The sequence below is a fragment of the Jatropha curcas genome, chromosome 11, assembly GCF_041381405.1.
Source record: "Jatropha curcas cultivar XTBG-Jc1 chromosome 11, XTBG_Jcur_1.0, whole genome shotgun sequence".
NCBI lineage: Eukaryota > Viridiplantae > Streptophyta > Magnoliopsida > Malpighiales > Euphorbiaceae > Jatropha > Jatropha curcas.
The window spans coordinates 25,210,835-25,228,160 of NC_143161.1; the positions used below are offsets into that span (position 1 = coordinate 25,210,835).

At 32.9% G+C, this 17,326-nt stretch overlaps 1 protein-coding gene and 2 long non-coding RNA genes across 3 annotated transcripts; 2 read left to right on the top strand and 1 right to left on the bottom strand.

Moving 5' to 3' along the window:
• Positions 1-77: 77 nt before the first annotated feature.
• Positions 78-7,702, bottom strand: LOC149492807 (DEA(D/H)-box RNA helicase family protein). The gene is made up of 20 exons (XM_089716572.1): positions 7,476-7,702; positions 6,997-7,387; positions 6,732-6,911; positions 6,578-6,646; positions 6,368-6,474; positions 6,028-6,106; positions 5,360-5,533; positions 4,645-4,793; positions 4,334-4,429; positions 3,814-3,916; positions 3,579-3,641; positions 3,202-3,263; positions 2,958-3,054; positions 2,174-2,292; positions 2,040-2,082; positions 1,693-1,794; positions 1,298-1,396; positions 1,117-1,200; positions 557-834; positions 78-355 (listed from the first exon to the last, which is right to left on the bottom strand). The coding sequence occupies exons 2-20, from the start codon at positions 7,327-7,329 to the stop codon at positions 340-342; spliced, it is 2,253 nt and encodes a 750-aa protein (XP_089572698.1). The 5' UTR covers positions 7,330-7,387; positions 7,476-7,702; the 3' UTR covers positions 78-339.
• Positions 7,703-11,264: 3,562 nt separating this feature from the next.
• On the top strand, positions 11,265-14,231 carry LOC149492808 (uncharacterized). The gene is made up of 2 exons (XR_016318748.1): positions 11,265-11,577; positions 14,037-14,231. It is a non-coding gene; the product is annotated as an uncharacterized LOC149492808 (long non-coding RNA).
• A 603-nt stretch (positions 14,232-14,834) lies between these two features.
• On the top strand, positions 14,835-16,163 carry LOC149492809 (uncharacterized). The gene is made up of 3 exons (XR_016318926.1): positions 14,835-15,403; positions 15,666-15,729; positions 15,816-16,163. It is a non-coding gene; the product is annotated as an uncharacterized LOC149492809 (long non-coding RNA).
• The last annotated feature ends 1,163 nt before the right edge of the window (positions 16,164-17,326 follow it).

Genomic DNA, 17,326 nt, shown 5'->3' on the forward strand with positions numbered 1-17,326 from the left:
TTTAATAAAAACATAAATAAAACTAAATAAAAACTAATTAAAGTAATTAAAACTACTAAAAATCCTAATAAAAATAATTTCTGACAACAATATAGTATCTCAAAATAATCACAATAAGGTATCTCAACAATATAGTTATACAAGAAATTGATTCTCATATTGAAAAAGAATACATAAAAATAATTTATGACAATTTACCCTCGTTAATATTATCCGTTCATCTAACTCCCGACATTTCTTTACGATAACTACCCTTTCCACTTCCGATATGGTATCAGTGTATGGACCTCCCAAGACAAAACCAAGGTAGAACAACTATCAGGCAAAGACTTGACAGTGCTACCTGCGCTTGTACCTGGATAAGAAAATACCTCAAGATAAGTATCTCATTCCCCAAATACACATTGTTGACAGTTTTGACATAGATGATAAACAAATGAAACAAAGATCCTCAATCTATAGTAATATCATTGATTTTATGCTAGAAGACCAATTCAACAGCATAGAATAACTTGGAACTCTCAGTACTTGGAAAGGGAGAAAAATCATTTTATACCGTGACTTGCTCTTAAATGAATTCTTTGACTTTTTGTTTCCCATTCCACCACTGCTTCTCTTCTGCTTTTTCTCACTCATGTCACTCTGGAATATCTCCTGCATCTCTGCTTTCCTTGATTGAGTTCTTAGGGAAGGATGCTTTGATTTCTTGCCAGCCTTCTGCACAATCTTTCCAGCATCCAGTGCCCTCTTTACAGCCTTCACTGCTTTTGCCCGTCGGTAACCCAGGTCAACCAGTGACATTCCAGCCTTCTCTTCTTTACTTTTTCCGCCGCCCTGCAGTGTTTTGTCAGTACAAATGTCACTCTGCAATGAAGTGAAAACCTTAATCCATTGAAAAATGCTGGTTCAGACATTTTAGCTTAAGGATATATGCAAAATTGAGAGTGCCCGTATGTGCACATACAAAAAACGCACAAGTTCTTTTACTTGGATAGAAAAAGTTGTGTACCATGGAATTTGACATGGCCCACTTATCCAGAAAAAAGAAAGGTAATAATGTAACAGAACCACATCACATGCATGAAATTATGCATATAGAAGAGAGCAGTCACGTACGACTGATTTCTCAATTTGATCTTCATCCTCCAACATCTCTCTGGCTGCTTGTAATTTTCGACGCTTCTTCCTGGGCAAATTTTTCTGTCCAACGATTTTGTATCTTACATCAATTCCTCAAGAAAAGTTTACAATCAAAAGATGATAAGATTAAATTGCTGAAAAACAAAAATAAAAGTACCTCACGCTCTCGTTTCCTCTTTTCCTTCAGTTTAAGCTCTTCAGCCCGTTGGGCACTAACAACCTCAGTCCTAGAACCTTTTTCTTTCTCTACTGATGCCTGTCACATGAATTGAGAGCACCATGTAATTAGTTGGAGAAAATATCATATCCTAATTATTAAACAGAAAGTATTTTAGATCATGGTTTGCTCCAGTCAAATAGCAAATATCATTTGGCCCTGTATCACCTTTTTTGGCAGAAGAATCAGTAATTTACTCTCAGCAATAACTTAAAAGATTTTCAAATAATCATCCCTAACATTTACATGCCAACTTATGCACATATGAAACTGCTAATGCTATAAAACTCAATACAAACCAAAAACCAAAACAATTGTGATATGTTATAAATTACCTTAGCTGCTTTTGCTGCAAGCTTCTTCTCTTTTTCCGTTACAAACCAGGTTCTTTTCGGGCGGGAAAATATTTCATCCCTGTGTGCAATCATATTTTCTGCCTGCAAAAGTGCATAAACTTATATTCACTGCTCTTTAATGCCAATAATGTTCACAGCTGTAAATGCTTATGATGGGCAGCAGCGACAATATACTAATAATAATGACACTTCGCAAATGCCATCACAGGAAAATGTATTTTGACAAGGCGCTTGAACTGTGACAACTGAATAAGGGAAGTGTATCCCAGAGTCATAAAAATGAAAAATAAGAAAACAAAGGAGCATAGACAGAGGAAAGGAAGTACCTTTGTTGCTTCCATTTCAGCTTTTCTTAGAGCTATCTCTTCCCTGCAGCAATTCAACATCTACAATTTCAATCCAAATAAGAATACCAATATTTAGTCAAAAGATCTTTGAGAATGATGAAGCCAATCAAAACCTCTCTTCTTGAAGAATGGCAGCCACTTGATCTTCCATTAGCTCAATCATCTGAGACCATTTAGCAATTGATTGCTCAGCAACAATACGGCTTTTCAACTTTGTACCGACTCTCTTAGCCTATTACATTGACAGAGCCTCTTGGTGAGTCATATCAAGCTCAACTGGTGATGCAGACAAAGGAAATATAACTAGGGAACTATTTATATTTAATAAATCTATTTAACCAACTCTCTAGTTAAATCCTTCAGTTAATTTCTAAATTGGATTTCCGCCGAACTATTAACAAGTAATAACTAGACGGTTAGCATGCTCAACACAAATGTGAAAAAAAATTCATTTCTCAACATCGAATATATTTTTTATTTTTTTAGAAATATAATATTTTAGAAATATAATAGCTAAATGAACAAAAAAAAATATTCCATAAAAGCTAAAACAAAAAGTTACAATTTGTACGAATCATTCTATGCTAAACTTTACTGATGACCATCTAGCTCTCGAAATAAGTATCAAAATCAGTTGCCTGAACAAACTAAAAAAGGAACAAAATCTGCCTTGTGGCAAAATTAGACTAAGTATCCATATGCTCAATAAAGCAAAATTAACATTACTCAAGCAGATAAAATAGCTAGGATGAGCTTTTTGGCCAAAATTTGTGGCCTACCAAGTTATATCCGATATGCACAAAAAAAAAAAAAAAGAATACTGTTGATATATCTTTTTCAAAAACTAAGTTCAAAACAAAAACAAGCCGCATAAGGTGGAAGAAGAACTTGGCTCACAATGGCTTTTAAGAGAGAGCGATCATTATCTGACACAAATGTAACAGCATAACCTTCTCTACCAGCTCTTGCAGTACGACCCACTCTATGCACATAGCTGCATGAAGAAACAAATGATTACGATATGCTTGAACGAACTTGTACACATTGTAATATAATACAATGAACAAAGTTTCTAGTTAGGAGTAAAAAGAAAGAATAGGTAATATATCATGATCTAGTGATAAAATAAATAAATGTTTACCTCGTCAAGTCACGAGGACATGCATAATTAATAACTGTTTGAACACCAATAATATCAAGTCCCTATAAAAAGGCAATAAGAAAATATAAGCAAAGGTTGATACTTCAAAATAAAGAAGAAAAATAAAAGAGATGAGCAAAAGAGGCATCATAGACTTAAGTCCATATCAAAAGCAAAACTTGAGCACTATTCAAAACATGTAATTAACTTACCATTGACCTCAAAAGGGCTAAACATTTAAAAAGAAAAAAAAATGAAAATTAAAGCACAAACAGCAAGGAAGTAATTTTCTATATGAACAAGCAAAAACCATTGATGAATAACATATGGAGGTCCAAGAAAACTGTAAGGATATAGCACAGGGCATCTCCACTTACACGAGCAGCTACATCGGTAGCAATCAAAAAATCAACTTGCTGCTTCCTGAAAAGTTCCAAAGCCTACAACAGGAAACCATTAGTCAGATCTAAAGATAAATAAGGATCTTAATAAACTACGATGGTAAAGCACTATCTAACATTTAGGAACCACATTATAGGACAACATTTTCAAATTAATCCTGTGATGGACCCACACCAAACGCAATAGATTCTTTCAAAATAAGCTACTCACGTCAAGACGCTGAACTTGTGTAAGATTTCCATGAAGCTCAGCAGCTTTAAAGCCTGCTAATCCAAACAAAATCTTCAACCTATGTGCAGCTTGCTTAGTACCACTGCCCAAAGGGAAATTAAATGGACCAAACAATCAATAAATTTTGATGTTGATAGATATAAATCAAAATGTGGAAATATAAAATCCAAACTTTTGATCTAGTCATCAAACAAGCTTTGTTATTTGACCAATGATTTTGCTTAACAATATTATTATTGCCATTTACAACTTTCTTTTCATTTTCAATAATCCATTTTCATAAGATGATAATTTATTTTTATTTAACATTTTCCTCATTTTAACTTTAAGAAAAACCATCCATTTATCTCATTGTATTATAATGACTTGGCAAATAAACTAAATTCAGATGGACCTTTCTAACATCTGGATCATTCACATAAGGCACATTATTGTTCAGCAACCATAATATATTCAAGAAAGAAAACATGTTATGCTAGTTATAATAAGCCATAACAACCTGAATATAATCACTTTAGATGTAAAAGTTTTTGAGCACAGTGCAAAAAGAACAGCCTCCTGATTTGCTTCACGCATTCTGCGTATCCTGACCACTCTGCAGATGAGAAGCGAAAAACTTTAGAGGTTAGAATTTAAAGAAGGGGCTAACTCTAAAAAAATAATATGTATATAACTAAAAAAAATGCAATCATATCCATGCTCTCCAAGAGAGAAGGATGACATGATATCATCCACACAACTTCTATTAGAAAAGAAAAATAACAAACAAAAGCAAAGAAAAACGCTGGGGAGTGGTATCAGATGAGTTACTCCTCAGTCAATGTTGCTGGTCGTTTTGCAGATGGGTCAGCTGAGAGACGCAGTGGTCTGTTCAGAGAAAGTTTGACAAGCTCATTAATTTCTTCAGTCATGGTAGCTGAGAAAAGCATGGTCTGCCTCCTTTTGGGGCATAAACGAACCTGCCAATAAATCAGGAACTTCTTAGAAAATATTGAATTGGTAATAACATACTCCACTTGTAAGGAAATAAGACATGAAGCAGAAGTGGTTAATTGAAGTGCAGAAACAAACAATTACTGGATTATTCTACATTTGCTCAGCCCCTCGTGATGACCTAGACTTGGGTTTTCATAAAACAGGTAGTGAAAAGCATTGTAGTTTGTCTGATTCCATTACCTATACTACGCATAAATTTTGTAACTCCTAGGGAAACATTTTAGCAGGGTAAATTTGGGCAACACTTCTTGAGGTGCATTCAGTGTTCTTATAGGGAAAGAAGAGCGCTAGCATAACGAAGTATTGAGGAAGAAATGGCATGGGATATGTCTTATGTTCAACAATATATCTAAATGTTCCCTTAACAGAATGCAATGGTACTCAAGGAATATGAATGGCTAGTAATGTCATTAGGAAACATTGATAAAGAAAAGTGATTGATTCGCAGAATACCCCACTTCCAAAGCAGCTAATTATCATTTGCAGTTTCAACTGTCATATGGACGAAATAATAAAAAGTGAAGGATACCAGTTCATGAATTTCAGCACTAAATCCAAGCTCCAAAAGACGGTCTGCTTCATCAAGGATTAGAACTGCAAGATCATCCAAATCCACAGACATAGAATTGCGTAAATGATCTATCATTCTCCCTGGGGTAGCCACAACAATATCTGGCATTGATCTCAAGGCAGATTCTTGCACCTAGAAACATAATGTCCGTCATGCTCTATTCTACGACACACTCACACGGCAAAAAAAACAAAAAAAACAAAACGGAGACTCTTGATTTCTCCTAAAAGAGGCCTACTAGATGAACATTTTTAAAACAAATATATAGCAAAATTTATTCTATTCTATGGCACACTCACAGAAAAAACAAAAAACCAAAATGGAGACCCTTGATTTTCTCATAAAAGCACCACGTAGAGAACATTTTTAAAACAAATATGTAGCAAAATTTATCACATTCACAAATTCAGGGATCTGAAAAAAAAATTCTAAACACACAAATTTTAGAATCTAAGCAGATGGCATGGGCCCTTAAGTTTTAAGTAAGCCTAGTGAAATAGTAAAACTAAAAAAGATTGGGGAGCAGAAGAATAATTGAAGGGAAATTTCCAAAAGTAAGATCAGTTTGCATTCACATTCAAGATGATAAGTAATGGAAGTTGACCAGATTAAATTAATAAGCTGACCTTGGTAGGAAGGCCACCAACAATCAAGCAGCATCTGATGTCTGTAAACTGTGCAAGCTTCTCTATCATACTATGAACCCTGCCATAAATATACAGAGTAAAATATACAGTGGCTAGCTACTTAACAATCTAAAGCTTAAAAGAAAAGGAGAAGAAAGCATTGGACCAATCGAAATAAAATGATAAACCAGTAAAAATAAATGGTATAACTTATATGATGCATATATTTATTAAGAGACAACTTTACCCAGAAAATCATGTTTCAAAGCTGAAATCTATCTAAGCTTGATATCAATTAAATAGATAAAGAAGTGTACAGAACGAGGAAAGCAACACTCACTGGACTGCCAACTCCCTGGTTGGTGTAAGAATGAGAACCCGTATTGCTTGAACACGCTTTGGACGGAATAAAAGTCTCTCTAAAGTAGGCAATGCAAAGGCAGCCGTCTACAAGATTAAAGAACCGAAAAAAAAAAAAAAAAAATGAATGCACTATTAGCAATCAAATAGGAGCGGTTCGAGCTGTAATTTAACTAAACAAAAGATGTACCTTTCCAGAACCAGTAATAGCACTTCCACAAATATCACGACCTGTAAGGGCTAGTGGTATGCAAGCCGCCTGAAAAAAATTGTATAAGAAGCAATGGGCGAGACTATATAAAAGAAGTTGTATAAGAAAGTGAAATTAGAGATAAAATTGAAACCTGAATTGGTGTAGGCTTAGTATATCCTAAAGCCTCGCAAGCTCGAAGCAATGGGCGAGATAGATTGAGCTCTATAAAAGAATTGGCATGGAATGAAGCTCCATCTGACGGTGCAAAAAATGAATTACCTTCTCTGGCATTGCTAGGCGCATCGTCATCCTCTTCCGGTCTATAATCTTCCTGTATACTCAAATTTGTATAGTGAGGATTTCAATTGCATAAAAAATTGGAAAAGAGGTAATGAGAGAAAGAGAGATTCAAATACTTGTTTGTCAGGTTCCGAGTCGGAGGAGGTCGCGTCATCGTCGGCGGTGGTAACGGGGAAGGAGCGCTGTTGGAGAGCTTTGGAGATCTTGTAATCGATGGAGGTAGTGCTTCGACGAGCGTGTTCCTCCGCGACCGATTCGGAGTAAGAAGCGAAGTCCCATGGTGATTGAGTACTCCTATTTGAAGGTTTCTTCTCCGCTTTACCTTCTTCTCCTTCCCCTTCTAATTCTTCGTCGTGGTCTTCTTCTTCTTCTCCTTCTTCTTCCTCTTCAGCATAAGATAATTCGGGTTCCTCATCGCTAGGAGGCTGGAATGTGAAGCTTTTAGCCATAGTAGAGATTGAAATGAGACAAGAAATTCGTGCTTCTCCGCTCTGGTATTTACTAACACTATAAAGCATACCGACATTTTCAAAACACTTCACTACACATGCAAAAAGAGAGAAATCCCAATAACAGAGAAGGGGTTTCGACTTACCAGTGCTTCTTATGTCGCCACGTCTCTTCTGCAGTTCCTTCCGCGCACAGGAGGGAGGAACTATCCTTCAAAGCAAATCATACAATGGAGTCGACGATATTCACGGTAAAGAGAGGGATTTTGTTCAGGGGTCGTATTTGGAGAAAGATAAACAAAATCAACGCGATTTGGGAAACTAGCCTTTAGGGTTTTTGGAACTAAAAACCCCTCAGGCCATCGTTACTGAGAAAGAGGAAGTAGGCTGGGGTTCTCCTAATTATTAAACGGTGCGTTTTGGTTTGTAACCAAAGTTGGGCTACAAACTAACCTTACGTCAGGCGTGGGTCCCAACTCTTATTTGTTTATTATTTTTTTAGACCTGAATTTTAAATTGGGGCATAATTATAACTAGAGATGGCCATATTACGGTTCCGGAAATCGAAACCGTCGGTTCGAACCGGTCCTGAACCGTAACTGGAACCGGTGAGAACCGGAATCAGACCGAACCGGAACCCGACTGGAACCGTCGGTTCTCCGGTCGGTTCGAACCGCCGGTTCTAGCCAAACTGTTAGGTTTTTTTTTTTTTTAAATTTTGTTGTGAAATCTTTTAATTATGTTCAAGTCTTTAAAAAAATAAATTTAATTGTAAGTATTTTTTAATTTTTTAGGTGTATCTTTTAATTTTTTATGTTCAAATATTTTTTTTTTAAACCGGTTTTCAAAATTTAAAATTATGTTCAAACTTTTTTAAACAAAAAATAAATTCAATTGAAAATTTTAAAAAAAAAAAAAATTATGTTCAAGTCTTTAAAAAAAATAAATTTAATTGAAGTATTTTTTAATTTTTTAGGTGTATCTTTTAATTTTTTATGTTCAAATATATATATATTTTAAAACCGATTTTCAAAATTTAAAATTTAAAATTATACGATTCGCCGAAAAACCGATCGGAACCGTCGGTTTTGTAACCGGAATCGGACCTTTTAGGTTCGGTTCCGGTTCCAGTTTTTCTGAACCGGAACCGCCAGTTCCGGAATCGGAACCGTGGCCATGCTTAATTATAACCAAACTTTGTAATTGGGACATCTGGGGTTAAAGCCGTTTTAGGGTGTAACTGTTACGTATTTTAAATAAATTAATGTGGATTAAATGAATTGTATCGAATTTTATAAATTTTGATGGAATTGAAATGAATATTGTATTTTATTTGTTTAGATCGAAAGTAATTTGAAAATTTTACTAATTCCATTTTATGTAATTGCCTATAAATAGAATGATGAATTTTTGAATTTATTTTATTTTAGTGTTTGAATGGAAAATATTTATAATTATTTGGAACTTAAGACAAACTATTGTATCTCATTGTTCCAATTTATGTACTGTTTAAATTATTAAATTTTTCTCTTATTTATTTTTCTATTTTCCTTATAAAACGACAAAAAAAATGTAAAAAAACAGAGGTGAATTGAATGAATGTTTTCCAAACATAACTTGTACGTTTGTTCAATTGAATTCTCCATTATAAATTATAATATGATAAATGCAATGTGGAATTTTTTCTTGCTTGAAATAGTTTCATATGCCAGTTCAAAACAAATAAATTTTATAAAATTTTATGGAATTTATTTAAAATTTAAAATTTTCAGGTTTGGAATGAAAAATAAAAAAGATTTCAACTTTATGAATTCAATTTTATAATGTTCAACTATCAAAATAGATAGAATTTGCAAATAAATTTTATAAAACTAAATAAACTATATTTTGTTGACAAAATTATTCTACTTTCTATAAACAAAGTAATATTATTGTCAAATAAAATAAGTATTGTTAAAGCAATTTATTTTTAATTTTTTAAATTTTAATCGAAAAGTGATTATTATGTAATATAAAATAAATATAATTGATATTTATTGTTTGTTTTATAACATTATTATGTTAAGTGTATTTTAAGAAGTAAAAACAATGAAATATTCAATTTAGATTTTGTTTTAAAAATAATTACGTAGAATTCAATTGAATTATGTCTTTCAAGTTATAACATGGCTCATTTATAAATGAATTTTCATATTTGAAATTCATTTATAGCAAACGGATCATTAAATGAAATATATAACTAAATATTTGAGAATCTTATTTATCAATGGTATATTTCTCATTTTTCATAAATTTTCATTAAACATTTTTATGTCTTCATCGTTAATAAGGAGATATATCCTTCAAAATAAATTTAACACATTATTTATGTTCTATCATGAACGAGAAGTTGTCGAGTTCCAGTGAATTGATAGCTTTCTCAACTTGTTTTCGAGAGTAATATGAGCATAAAGAAGGCCCTTTTCGGCAACATTTTTTGCGCCCAATTTTTACATTTTGATCAAATTAAAATTCTATTTATGTTAATTATAGCGTTCGGTAATATAATACTTATAATAGCTTTTTTGGAGGTTGAGGAAGCTTTTAACATTTCACATGAAATAATTAAAAAAAATTTTCTTCGAATTTAGCTAATTAAACGGCTAATATCTTTTTTTATCATTTTAAGTTAACCAACTAATTAAACAGTTATTGCTATCGAACACTTCTGATTAGACCGTTATATAAACAGGTACCAGTTAAAATCTAATAACTAGCAAGCCTATAAACTGCAAAGGGTGAAATATATATATATAAGTTAAGATGCACATATGATCTTTCCGTAAAGTTGAGGGACACAAATGGTCATTTGAAAAAAGTTTCTAAAAATTTTATGTATTCGGCCAATTAAAAATCATTAACAAAAGCAAACCCATATGCATTGAAAGCTGAAATGCCATGATAAATGAATATATATTTTTAATTGTAAGAGAAAATTTTTATCTTTTCATGTTAGGCGAGCATGGAATTATGTTATTTTATAATTATAGGGGCAATTTTTCTTCGGCCAAATACATAAATTTGTTCTTGAACTTCAAAAAAAAAAATCTATGGCATTCTCAACTTTGCGAGGGATCAATTATGCACCCCCAAGTCTTTTTTTTTTTTTTTTGCATTAGTCTTGCACCTCTCCATGTAGACAGAAATGCGTGAATAATACTGACGCTGATTGGGATAATTTAATCGAAAATAAAATAACATGTAGGAATACAAGTTTGACATGTCTTTTAGCTTTTATCTCATACCAAGATCTTTTCTCTTCTTTCTGTTTATTTCTCTTCAAACTATCCAAATAACATCACTGTTTCTAATTCATTTTGTAAGTAAAACAACTAATTTTTTCATGTTTCTTGTTTCCTCTTCATGATATACAAAATGATACAATGTGAAGTAATTATTTACAAAATGCCAGAATTAAGATTAATTTCAATTATCTTAAAATCAAATGAATTTATGGAATTATTCATTTCTTACAAGCAAAGTTTCATTTTCTTTTTTTTTGTTAACGTTAAAGAAAGTAGATTAATATATTATTTTGGCTGTATAAAAATGGAAAAGAAAAAAGGATGGTTAAGTCTCCATGATTTGTTGGTCTTTTATGAGCGGCAAAATGATAGATGATGAGGGATCTTTATAATCTATTTGTTATCCTAGGTTATGAAACGACCCGAAAATTTAATTTCGAAGAATTTTCATTTAAAAACTAAATTTTTTATTTCAACCAATGAGATTATACCAGCTAGTATTTTATTATTGCTAAACTGGACCCGTAACCCAATTCGATTTTTCAAAAACCAAGCGAAAAACTCGAAAACCAAGCAAATTGAGCCAAATCATAGAATTAGACCAAACCGGTTCGAATCGAACCGGAATGGTCTAGAAGCCCAAGATTTTTTCTTTCTTTTCCTTTTTTTTCTTTTTCTTTTTCTTTTTCCTTTTTCTTTTTTTCTTTTTCCTTCTCCTTCCTTGCGCTAGTGCCAGCGCGCAACCTCCTCCTCCTCTTTCCCTTCCCGTTTCCAGCCACCAGAGCCGATCGATCTCATCTCCTCACCGTCGACTCCTTGCCGCAGCAACCCGGCCTTCCTTTCCCTTCTCCCCGTTTCTGCTTCTGGTGAGCGCAAAAATCACGGCGAGGCTGGGACTTCAGCCCGATCGAGATAGCGTCTTCGTCCTTCTCTCCGAGCAACTCCGGCGACTATCGCCGATAAGGTAAGCCGATTATCCTCCCTCCTCACTCTTTTGCAAATTAAATTGCATAAATTTCAAGATCTTTGTAGTTAGAATTTTCAGGTACTGTTTATATAAAAAAAAATAATAATAATAAAAAAAAAACAAATGATATTTGCTTCTAATATATAAAGTTAATTACGTTATTGACAATATAGTGCTAAGATAAAATCGTTGCTTTTCATTATTGCTTTTCATTGCTTTTAAAAATAAATTCTTTTTTTTCAGTATATACCAACAATAAAAAGAACTTGATACTACAGAAAAAAATAAAAATAAAAAATAAAAAAAAGAATACTCGGGTAAGGCGTTCTTGAAATAGCAGTGCAAGAGACCCAAGATTTGAAGCCCGAAGTCCCTTTCCCGCTTTAATGTTTAAACTATTCTTATTACAAAATAGCAGTGCACACATATTCCAATTACACAATTTGTTAGAGGAATTGATAAGCCTTTAAAGATGGCAGCAGTTTAATGGTTATTTGCTTGAGTTTTCACTATGATAGGAAGGAAATCTTAAACTTTTATCATTCCAAATGAGCTGCAGACTGAAATTTTTAAAAGTATGTGTAGGCTAATGTATTTGCTGCATATTCTATATAATAAATTAGAGCAATTTTAAAATGGCAGCAGCTATTTCTCATTATTTCTATAAACCATTGCTTGATATGGATTATAGGATGTTAAGAATCTAAGTTTTGATGGGAAATGAGTGAAATTTGTGCATATATGTATAAGTCTAAGTTAAGGAGAACCTATTGCATTTGGTGGGGAGTAGCTATTGAGGGTAATCGTTGCCATTTTTATATGAACTAACATAGGAATGGATATATTCTCAATATTTTTGTGATGGATACCATTGGTTAATGCTCAATAGCTTCAATCTTGTTAGGTAACGATTCGATGGTAAACATAATCTACTATAATCTAGAAATCGTATTTTCATGGCAAGATGAAGGAATTTTAGGAAGCCTTAGTTATACGTTCAAGTTGTGAGTCGGGTTGCCTAGTAGAAGTATTTATGAAATTGTAATTTAATTGAAGCATTGGTTCTTAGTGGCTAGTTTAGAATTTTAGTAAATGTTTAAAGACGTTGTTTATACCTTAAGCAAGGATGATGAAATAAAGGTTTAATAAGGAGTTTTATAATAGTTAGAAGCTAACTAACTTAATGGTATAACTTCTGTTTATATGTATATGTATGAAAGATTTCATTTATTTGTCAATTAGCTAAAGAAGCTGATTATAATTATGTGAAGCAAAGAATGTTCAATAATATTAGTGGGATATGTTTGAAGGTTATTATAAGTTGTGAATTAATAGTTGAATGTTGACATTATTATTTGGATGGAGGAAGGGAAATTTAACTGTTTGATCGCCCGACGGATGGGCTGTGTGCATTGATTGATTAATATATAATATCATTGTGATATTTAAACAGGTAGATAGTCCTATTTTTAGGGGAGATGCTGCCGAAATTTTGATAGAAATTAGACTAAATTTTAATTAACAACATAATTAATAAGTTTATTTAGATTAGTTCTATAATTTGGTACATAATAAATATAGTGCTCTGGTTGTTTATAATCTTTATTATTCATTTAACTATTTACATATTCATTTATTTATTTTATTATTGTTGTTAATTGCTAATACTATTTATTTATTTATTTATTTGCATTGATTTTGGATGTTTAATTGTGCATTGCATTACGATGTCTAATTGAATAATATGTCTGAATTTGAATGCAATGTTTGATTTATTGTGTTGTGATATTGCTGTGCTTTGTTTGTGTGGAATTGGGATGAAGTGGGTCACCATGGGTTTGTGAGACTGTTTCTGTTATACGGATCCTGATTCTGATTTCTGTTATATGGATCCTGATTCTGTTTCTGTTAGCCGGGTAAATGGGAGATCGGCGCCCCCGTGTGCACCTACTGTTACCGTTACTGTTAACCACAGGTTGGCTTCTTTATTGGGCGCACCGGATAATCTAGATTTGATCGCAGCCCGCAGGGTGGCCTCCTGTTGTGAGCGCCTGATGATCTAGATTTGATGGAGACGACCGGGTTGCCTCCTGTTGGTATGGAAAAGAAAAGAGAGAATGGAAAGAAAAATGAGAGGGCTGGTCAAGTGAGGATTAGACCGGTCGGCCAGTATGGGGGATCGGCTCCCTGGTGCACATGTGAGAGGATGAGCCATGCGGGAGGACGGCTCATCGGGGGTTCGGTGACTCCACTGACTAATTTCCACGTGATGTGATTATATGAAGATGTTAATAATTGTGAGTGCTGGTGATATGCCATTTGTGTGACTGGCTGTGTGAGCATATACCTAGTCGGATGACTAGGTTGATATATTTATACAATGGTGTGAATGCTTGTGTTGTGCAATAATTATTATTCATTAATAAACTCACATCTCTTTTGTTTAAATCTTTCAGGAAGTAGCATTTTCTAAATCTCAGCTATAACTCTGCTCTTCACTATAAAAAAAGAAATTTGCTAATTTTCGTATTGATCAATTAAATAGATAAATGTCCGAAGACTTATATGTATACATCCGTCAATGAACTCCGCAGTTATAGAATTTGTATACTTTTAAGTTGTGTATTATTATAGATGGAATAATTCTGTGAGCCTGTTTTATTAAATATAGTGAAATTTGTAAATGTTTAAAATTATATTGAGATAGCAAATTTGTAGTGTTTCAGGCTTACTACGGGTCTCGGGGGCCTTAAGCTTACCTGGGCCCTAGTGCCAGTCCGGCCCATGGAAATGGGTCGTGACAGGTTAGTTAATTTTTTTTTAGTTTTTATTATACATTATGCTATTTTGTTTTGTAATTGTGTAAAAGAAAATTAGGATAATCACATTCTTGGTAAGCGCTTTTTTCACCTTCTAAAATAGTCCACTATTCTCCCCTGTTGAAGTTGTATTTTATAGTGATGGTAAGGTGAATATGTTAATATAAATTACGATAATCTTGGATTGATACATGGACATGGTCAAATGTTCTAAAGATGAAAGTTTTGAAACGGGACAACTTACTATATTTATGGAAATCTTCCATTAAACTCATTTGCAATAGTATTGAATTTTATGTGTTCAAGCTCTAAAAATTCATTTGTTTTTCAAAATTGTAATTATTTCACAAAAAACATAAAAAAAGCAGATTATATATTCAAGATTATTTCTCAAATTGAAATTATTTAAAAATTTCAAAAGCATAGTCATTTAAAATGAAATTCTGGGATTTAAGAGATTTGAAAGAAAATAGAGAGAAAAAAAAAAAGATATTACGTGATTTAAGTGATAAGAGAGAATATAAAGAGAAGAGAAAGGAATTATAGCTGTTCAACATTCAAATAAAAAAGTAGACTTCTAACAGGAAAAATTGGTGAGCACTTATTGCTGACGGGTTTGTCACCGCCAATAAATTTACAGGTTTGCGACCAATCTAATTGGTTGCAAAGTTCATCACTTCGCCAAGTCGCACATGTAATTATCTGTTTAACACTCTACGACGGATTTGCGCAACCCTTATAAGTTTGCAACCTATTTTATTGATGCGTTAATAAAAATTGAGATCGATTTAGTTGGTCGCAATTTTTTAAGGGTTAAAAAACCTGTCTCCTTCCTCGTGTGACCATAGTCACAGTATTCATTCTCTTTCAAAAATCCGCGCGCCTGTTCCTCACCTTTCGTCGCCATCCGCCGACCGTCGAGGTGGTTTTCTGCGGGATTATTCTCGCCGCCGGTGGTTCCAGCTGCCTCCTCCTTCTCACGCGACCACAGTCACACAGCACAGGTTCCTTTTTTTTGCGTTTTTATTTATTTTTTTATTTTGTTGTGATTGTTGTTTAATTACTAGTTATATTTCATTTCTTTGATGATTTAATCATTACTTTTGTGTTCAATGTTGGCTATTGATACTTTATTTGTTGATATTTTATTTGTGTTTAATGGATTCCTTGTTTTTGAATTTGGGTAAGTAATCCTCCAACTCTTCTATGTTTGTTAATTGATTTATTTAAGTAAAAGTTTCTGATTTTTATTCATCTATTATTCAGTTTATTAATTGCAGTTAAGAAGGATCCCACATTAGGATCTTAGATTTTAGAAGGAAAATGAAAGGTGAAGTTTAAAATTTAAAAAAAAAATAGTTGAGCCTAATAAATTTAACTTAAACATAAGGTGAAGCCTAATAATTTTAGACACAGTAGGAGGCCAAAAGAAGAGAAAGGTGTATGGCATCGGCTTCCAGGCATCATAATTCTACTGCGGCTCAGCTTCAAATGCTGTTGGTGCTCCACCATCACGACCACAGCCCGAACATAGTACCGACGAGATTAGTGCATTGAGAGCTTGTGTTGATGACCAGGAGAGACAGCTTGCGGAGCATAAAGCACATGTGATGCAGATGTCTAGTCCCCAAGCGACTACTACTTCCTCCAATCCTCTGATTGTTACAGATCCACCAGAGGCTAGAATTGTCTGTTCCACAAACGGAGGCTAGAATTAATATAAAAAACTAAATACGCAGCATTGATCGATAAAATTAAAAGAACTGGTTAGAATTGATAAAAAAGTTTTTTTTTTTTTTTTTTTTTTTTTTTTTTTTTTGTCATTAAGCTAAAAAATAAATTGTAAAATCAAAAGCTATAAAACTATACTTTGATTGCAGAATACTAGAAATATTTCACATACTTTCTGAAAAAAGAAAAAGAAAAAGAATCGTTGGAGGAGGAAGCTTCTTCTAATTACAGTTAACTAAAAAAACAATCTGCATATAGAAAGCGAGATTGGAACTAAGACAAATAATTGAATCTAGGCACGAAATTTCTTTCATCTTCAAAGAAACTAGCAAAAGATTCTTGATAAAAGCTGAAGATTTGAAATTCAATGAGTATTCTGGTGATCCGCCGGAGAATATTTCGAAAGAATCCTCGCTACATAGAATCAGTGAAGCAATCAGAGCACAACAATTATATCATTGCCATTTATGGTTTCTCATTTTCTCATCATCTCTACATACGTATTATCGAAGTCAAAATGATTTTGAAACTTGTAGCAACAGAGGAACTAGCCGTAATCGAATTTAATATAATAAAATCAAATATATTTCTAGTGTATTTAATTATTTATATATATTACATTTGATTACAGTGACGAATCCTAAAATCACTTGAAATTGGAAGTTTACTCTCATTGAATCATCATGTGAGGATAAGTTCAAAGGAACTGAGCAAGTTAAAGTTGTTTGAGATTTCTCCCGATGACCATAGCATTTCATGAGTTCATCTGCCTTTTTGGGCTGAGATTCTAGGCCCAAATTGTAGGCCCACGGTAATGGCACATTGGACCTTTATCAGTTGATAATTATTAATTATTCTTAATAATGAAATGTACTTTTCTAAACTCAACATGGACTCTATCAAGAATTTGAAATCAAACGAAGAAAAGCAAAAGGACAAATAAAAATATTTTGAATCATTTAACAAAGAAATGATGAATATATTATTTATAGATAAAGATACGAATAAGTATAATCTAAATAAGTATCATCAGGAAACTCATCACCAATATTATTTTTTGTATTTTCTTTTTTTTTTTTTATTAATGTTGCTTTTTCTCTACATTTGGAGTTTTTTTTATTATTTTTTGTGAGAGTTTGGTACTAAATAAATGTATAACATTTGACTTCATTTGATTGAAGAATTTAGATCTTGAT